General features: G+C 32.9%; 5 protein-coding genes across 5 annotated transcripts; 2 read left to right on the top strand and 3 right to left on the bottom strand.

Moving 5' to 3' along the window:
- Nucleotides 1-2014, bottom strand: Chro.80498 (hypothetical protein; the record flags this gene model as incomplete). Its single annotated transcript, XM_660677.1, has 1 exon — nt 1-2014. A coding segment is annotated over one exon (2014 nt), but the record flags the coding sequence as incomplete, so codon positions are not given.
- A 771-nt stretch (nt 2015-2785) lies between these two features.
- Chro.80497 (fibrillarin) lies at nt 2786-3691 on the top strand. The annotated part of the gene is made up of 1 exon (XM_660676.1): nt 2786-3691. One exon carries the CDS (start codon nt 2786-2788, stop codon nt 3689-3691), a length of 906 nt encoding a protein of 301 aa, XP_665768.1.
- Nucleotides 3692-4745: 1054 nt separating this feature from the next.
- Chro.80496 (hypothetical protein) lies at nt 4746-5372 on the top strand. The annotated part of the gene is made up of 1 exon (XM_660675.1): nt 4746-5372. One exon carries the CDS (start codon nt 4746-4748, stop codon nt 5370-5372), a length of 627 nt encoding a protein of 208 aa, XP_665767.1.
- Nucleotides 5373-6067: 695 nt separating this feature from the next.
- On the bottom strand, nt 6068-6274 carry Chro.80495 (hypothetical protein). The annotated part of the gene is made up of 1 exon (XM_660674.1): nt 6068-6274. One exon carries the CDS (start codon nt 6272-6274, stop codon nt 6068-6070), a length of 207 nt encoding a protein of 68 aa, XP_665766.1.
- Nucleotides 6275-6398: 124 nt separating this feature from the next.
- Nucleotides 6399-6875, bottom strand: Chro.80494 (hypothetical protein). The annotated part of the gene is made up of 1 exon (XM_660673.1): nt 6399-6875. The coding sequence occupies one exon, from the start codon at nt 6873-6875 to the stop codon at nt 6399-6401; it is 477 nt and encodes a 158-aa protein (XP_665765.1).
- Between the last annotated feature and the right edge of the window lie 10 nt (nt 6876-6885).

Raw genomic sequence — 6885 nt, 5'->3', positions numbered from 1 at the left:
AACGAGCAAGAAGAGATTTTTGAGCTTGTTCCAAGCTTGTAATAGTATCATTGGATAAATTAAGATCTTCCCAAGTGTCTATTTGACTCTTGTTAATATTACTAATCAAAACTTTTCCATTTAAACAATTTCCTGATTTTGATTTAATAAAGTAGCTCATTGATAATCCAAGTTTCTTTAATTTCTTAAGATAAAAAATGGTTGCCAAATTCCTTCTTGATTTGGATCTAGTAATCCAATTATCGCATAGTAATAAGGATCTAAGCTTGAAATTACAAATCTTAGCCTTAATAATCTTTTCTGTTTGTTTATTTTTAGATATTATAGAAATCTTTGAATCTAATTTCTCATTATTTACATCCGTATTTATTATTGGATTCAAAACTAGTCTAATATTGTTATTATTTTGTTGATTTTGATAAAATTGTAAGTTTGGATCTTGATATTGATCTTGATCTTGATTTTGGGCTAAATCTCTTTCTCCTTTAGACTTATTTGTTAATAATTGATCCAAAAATTCATTCAAATTTGGTTCAGAATTTGATGATTCTTTAGAATTATTATTTTTACCATTTACAGAAGATTTTGAGTTTGATTTAAGTTGAAGATTTATAAATGATATTTCAGGAGCTAAAGGAGTAATGATCTGAGATTTCTCTAAGGACTCTATGGAGACACCAGAATCCTTAAGTAAGTCATATTTATTAAAATCACTCCTATAGTAAAACAACAAATAAGCCTTATGATTCTCATTTAATACATTTTCTATTCTTGTTGGTTTAACGTAATCATCATTAAAGCAATACCATTTGTTGTCGATACTCTTAGCATGGGTATAATAATGACCGCAAGATAAAGTATTACCAGAATGGCATACTACAGCCCATAATTTGTAAATATAAGAGGATTCAGAGTAAGTCTTAGAAGATATATATGGTTGTAAGTCTAAAACATCTGAAAAATTGATAGCTTTGTTAGGTTTTCTACTTCCATGCCCTACATAACTAAATCTCTTAAGTTGAATTGTTAACAGTGGAGGAAGTTTCTCAATTAGAAGTTGTTTTGAAGCATCAGATCTCTGATTACATTTTGGACACATATATCTATTTTCACCTTTAAGATATTCAATTTTAGTAAATAATTTGAGAGCATTTTCTAAATTCGATACCCCCATAATATCAAGTGGTACATCCATAAATGGGTCATATGTATTGGAAGTATATTGACAATTATGACATACAATCCTAGAAAGAAAGAATCCACAAAATAGTTGACCAATATAAGTTGTAGAAGCTGCAATAGGATGTATTTTCCTAAAAGTTTGATCAGTTTGTAAATTCTTAGGTAAACAAGATTTATGTAAAGCTTCTAAGAAATACCTTAGAAATTCTTGTGCATCATGCATCATTCCAATTCTAAATCTTTTCCATATTAGTTTTTGAGCACATTTGATAAAACTAGAAACTACTGGTTGGTCATTTTTTATATTAGATTTGGATGTATTATCCAACATAATATTAACATGATCTTCAAACATACACATAATACAAACCAAATGTTCTTTCATATGTTTACAAATCTTTTGGTGATTCCTCCTTAAGCAATCAATTGAAAGATAAGGTGCATAAGTTAATGCTTGTAAAATAGAATTAAAATAACATGTATTCCAACCAGGATTAGCTAATCCTCTACCATATGGTCTGAACTGAGAGATTTCTTTTGGTTCAAGAAAATCTCTTGCATCAGTGAGTAATTCTGGAGGGAAATAATAATATTCTGGTTTTGCTAATGGAACGTTATTTTCAATTTGTTCTTTTTCTTTTAATTTGTCCATGTGTTTTTGTGTTTTATCTGAGATCTGGGAATTATCTGAAACGTAAGAAGGAGACTCTATACCTGTTTTGTTTGCCAAAAATCCTCCAGAAACGAAATTGACTAGACGATTTGACAATTGAAGGGTCACAGGATGAGAATCTTGCCGCTTCTCAGCTTCTTGACCTAAAATTGAAGCCATAAATGAAAAGAATCAATCTTTAACCTTTTAGTATGTAAAAAAAGGGATTTTAGATTAGATATCAAGTCTTTGGACTATATTAGCCTTCCTAAATTTAGAACTTAATCCTTTTCTCTCGTTCTCGCTTAAAATTTTACTCTTCTTCACTGTTGAGCTTTTGACAAGTAGTTAATAAGAAGAATTCCCGCCTAAATTTGTATCTTAAAATTTCAAGTCTAAGAAAATGAGTATGTAGAAAACGAATGAGAGAAAGGAAGATAAAAGTGCTAGTGGGAGATAGCAAGAAGTTTTCAACAATAAATGTTTAGGTTAGAAGAGGATTTATTAATAATTTTTCAAAGTAATAAACTCAGAAGAATTTTGAATTGATTAAAGTTGACAAGTAAATTATGACATAAGTTGTTGGCGCCAAAAAGGTTGAGATCAGTGTAATATTGAAGAAATGAGATTTGTTGAATAAAAAAGGAAGGAGAAGAGATAAAAGGACGGAAAAAGTAGGAGAAAGTGAAGGACTTGACTTAAATAAAAAGAGATCTGTATAATAAAAATAAAGATAGGAATTTAAAGTAATGTAAAATTCCATTTTTTTTTCTCCCCTTAGTAAATATTAATTAATATACTGGAGACAGCCACGTGCCGCCAAAACGGGATAAGTATTTATATATAGTCAAATAGGGATGCGATAAAGGGAAATTGAAAAAGTCAGGTATTGACAAAGAAAACTCAAGGATAGAATAATAGTGAAAAAAAAGCCAAGAGTAGAGAATAAATATGAGTTCAAGAGGCAGTCCATTTGGAGGAAGAGGCCGAGGTGGAGGAGGGAGAGGTGGAGGAAGAGGAGGTGGAGGTAGAAGTCCAGGTGGAGGCCGAGGTGGAGGAGGAAGAAGTCCAGGTGGAGGTAGAGGAAGAGGTGGAGGTAAAGGAGGTAGAGGAGGAGGTGGAGGAATGAAGGGAGGGTCAAAAGTAATAATTGTTCCTCACAGACATGAAGGTGTTTTTATGGCAAAAGGTAAGAGTGATGCATTAGTAACCAAAAATATGGTACCAGGTGTTTCAATTTATGGTGAAAAAAGAGTAGAGACAACAGATCCTGAGACTAATGAAAAGATTGAATACCGTGTTTGGAATCCATTTAGATCGAAGTTAGGAGCAACTATTATTGGAGGTGTTGCTAATATGCCAATTAAACCAGGAGCAAAGGTATTATACTTGGGAGCAGCTAATGGAACAACAGTTTCTCATGTATCAGATATGGTTGGCCCAGAAGGTAGTGTTTATGCTGTGGAGTTTAGTCACAGATCTGGAAGAGATTTGACAGATATGGCTAAAAGACGTCAGAATATTGTTCCTATTGTAGAGGATGCAAGAACTCCTCAAAAGTATAGAATGCTTGTTCCAATGGTCGATGTTATCTTTTCTGATGTTGCCCAGCCTGACCAAGCTCGTATAGTAGCTTTAAATGCTCATCTTTTCCTTAAGAATAATGGATACTTTATAATATCTATTAAGGCAAGTTGCGTAGATTCTACTGCAAAACCAGAGGCTGTTTTTGCATCTGAAATAGATAAACTAAGAGCCGAAAAATGTAAACCAAAGGAACAGCTTACTCTTGAACCTTATCATAGAGATCATGCTGTAGTTATTGGGGTTTATAGACCTATTAAGAAGAAGGAGTAAAACTCGGCCTATTTAGTTCTAAATATTTCTACTGCATTTAGATATAGTCTATAATAAGTTATCAACATTTGTAATTTCTAATTTCTACCTTATTCTAACTTAAATTGATGATATAATATTTCTTATTCTTTCTATTTTATCCCCCTTTTATTCTATGATTTATGAAATTTACTAACTACATGCAATCCTATTGCTAATCAATAAGCTTTTTAACTTAAAGAAATTTGTCAAAGACATTACATTACTTTTCTTCTAACATAATGCGGTCCAATACGTATAATTCTCTTCGAGAACCATCACCAAAACGTGTAGTACCGGATTATACCTTTTTCCAATTTACCGGTCCGATGTCGACTGTACTCGAACGGGATCATTTCTATAGTGAATCCGATCGTATTGGGCTACAGCTCTTGACAACACCTCTGTCCGTGACGATGAGTTATCCATCCCGCCGGGAACGGGAAGCGTAGCCTGTTTCTACTCTGCTCTTATCTGGTTCCTCTTATCTCCTTTGGAATTTAAGTTGGTCCAGGTAATGCGCTTATGTATGCTTGCACGGCATTGATGACCCAGCGGAGTTTCTTGGGTTGGAACTCCGAGCGGTGTGGATGATTCTGAACGGCCGAGGAAAAAAAGAGTGGCCCAACGTTTCCCTTTTTTCCTTCTCTCCTCTAGGACCCGTAGTTTTGACCGCCTCTTTGTCAGGGCGGCAAATCCTGCCCGCCGGTCTTTTGGCGGATATCTCGTATCCGGGTGCCGCCATGATATTGCGGTTTGTAGGTACCTTATCCCCTCTGCCTGTAGGTCCGTTTGTGCCCATGTCTAAGTGCGACTTTAGAAGTGTGTTTAAGGGGTAGCTAGGTCATGAATTGACTTTAGGCTGCGAAATCGTGCAGAAAAGTCGTTATTGAATGGATTATTATTTTAGTGAGGAAAACACTGACTACGAATTTTAAATCTTAGGATAATAAAGGGAGAAGATTCAAGGGGGAGATTATAAAGGTATAATTCAAAAAAACGAATTTTGGGAAAAAGAATTAGGGAATTAAATTAAATGGATAATGGAGAGAACGAATATGGAGAACAGCTGATGGCTTCAGAAGAAGCTGAGGATTCTCAGCTTGATGATGAGATTCATGAGAAGTTGATTCCGTTTGAGAGTAATATAGAGTTTGATGAAACACAGTTACCAGAGGAAACAAGACAAATAATTAATCAAAATACTCGTGAATTGCTAAGAAATATTAGTTTTAGCAATTCAGGTGGTTTGAAAGGAGCCATAGAGCGTTCTTATTTAGTTAGGCAGCAATCACTAGCACACACTAAAGAGGAGGTAGTTGATGCTTATAAACAAAGAGCAAGATTAGCTGCAATGGTATCTAGAAGACGTGTAACATTACAACATGTAAGAGCTCAATTTGAAGCGGTTGCGAAGTTTAAAAGAGGTCTCAAACATAAAGATAAGAGTGATTCAGGTGAGACTAATATTCCCATTAAGTCAAAAACTGAGCACTATGATGAACCAAATGAAGATTTTAATGCAAGTTTTGAGGTTTCTAGACCGATTCAAAGAGAATCATCAATGTCTTTTGCACCTGTTAGATTCGGTAGCATGTCTATTTCCGATACACTTGCTTTACAACAACTTGCAAACATGAAGATAGGATCAAATGATGAATAAGTTGTATTAATAAAAAATAGTTTGTTTTGATCATATTACAGAAAATACAAATTAATTATTTGTTAATCATATAATAGTATTAATTTCTGTTTGTATCATTAAAATTATAATAATAAACTATAGATTCATTTACATGCAAGAAAATTTGCACTATTTTTTGGTATTAATGTAAATGCTCATCTCGTTTTTTTCTTTCTTCCGTCCCTCTTAGTTTTGAGTAATTTTTGGTTTTCCATCTTCTAATTCGACAGTGAATGTTTTTACTGAAGATCTGACTAGACTTGATGATTTCTTTTTCTTTTTGTTTTCTTTTTGTTTCTTTTTATCATTTTCCTCATTTTCTTCATTCTCACCTTCTTCTTGTTGTTCTTGTTGTTCTTCTTCTTCTATTAATAATAATAGGTGAATATAAATGTTCAAATTATTAAGTTTTTTTGTAAACTTACTCTGATTATCAGAAATTGATGGTAAAGTTCCTGCTAAACCTAAGTTTCTGCAAAACCATGCTTCAGTGATTGCATTAATCCATGCAGATTGACTATCTTTTCCTGTAGCACAAATAATTTGGTCTGTTCCATGGTATTTAAAGCCAATACATCCTGGAGCAGCATCAACATTATGAACTGGTAGTTCAATACTTTCTAATGAAAATGATGCTTTTGGAATCTATAAATTTCAAGAATGATAATGATGAATTAAATATTGAATAGAAAAGAAGAAATCAAGAATGAACTTACTGAGTTGTAGTAAATTGTTAACATATTACCATTCAAGAATCCAAGAGATCCATCCATAATATCAGTAATTTCTTCACTATTTGGAGCAAATGCAAGAGGACCAATCTTGAGAATATCGCATTTAAAGCTTTCGTTGTTTCCACTTCTAGTAGAAGCTAATTGCATTCTTTTAGCTTCCTCTATATTAATTATAATTTGAATTAGGGGAAAAAAATTAAGTTAATAACTTTCTGATTTATTTCTCAATAAGAGGAATAGAATTATAAAAACATTATTTGATTTCTTCTATTCATCTTAATTTTTTGTTTAAATATAAAACCTTACCTTCTAAAATATAAGCCTGAGCAAGAAGTACTTTAGCACGTTTCATATTTGTGATAGCAGCAGCTTTTTCTGGATTCTTCTTTGGATCAATTTCTGCTTGTGTGAGTTCAGTTTCAGTCATTCCACTTTGCTCTTGTAAATATTTAGCAACCTTTCTCTTTTCAGCAGCTTCAGCAAATAATGTATTGCTTTGTAATTTAAAAGCTTCTTGTGATAAAGGAGTAGTTTTGAAGTTGACTCCTGTTGTTGAACTAATACCTTGAATGGCTTCTTTTGCTACATTATCTCCATCAACAGAAAATGACTTAATTTTTTCTTGTAAAAACCTCAAAGTTTTATGAGAAACTGGTAATTCTGTAGTTCTCTCAAGCTTAACATGACTCAATCCTTGTAATAAATCGAATGGATTGGTTAAATGAAAAACTGTCAAGGCATTACTCATTCCAATGCAA

Source organism: Cryptosporidium hominis (genome assembly GCF_000006425.1).
Source record: "Cryptosporidium hominis TU502 chromosome 8 CHRO018149, whole genome shotgun sequence".
Classification (NCBI taxonomy): domain Eukaryota; phylum Apicomplexa; class Conoidasida; order Eucoccidiorida; family Cryptosporidiidae; genus Cryptosporidium; species Cryptosporidium hominis.
Note: the sequence above shows the minus strand (reverse complement) of the source record. Positions and strands in the feature narration are given on the sequence as shown.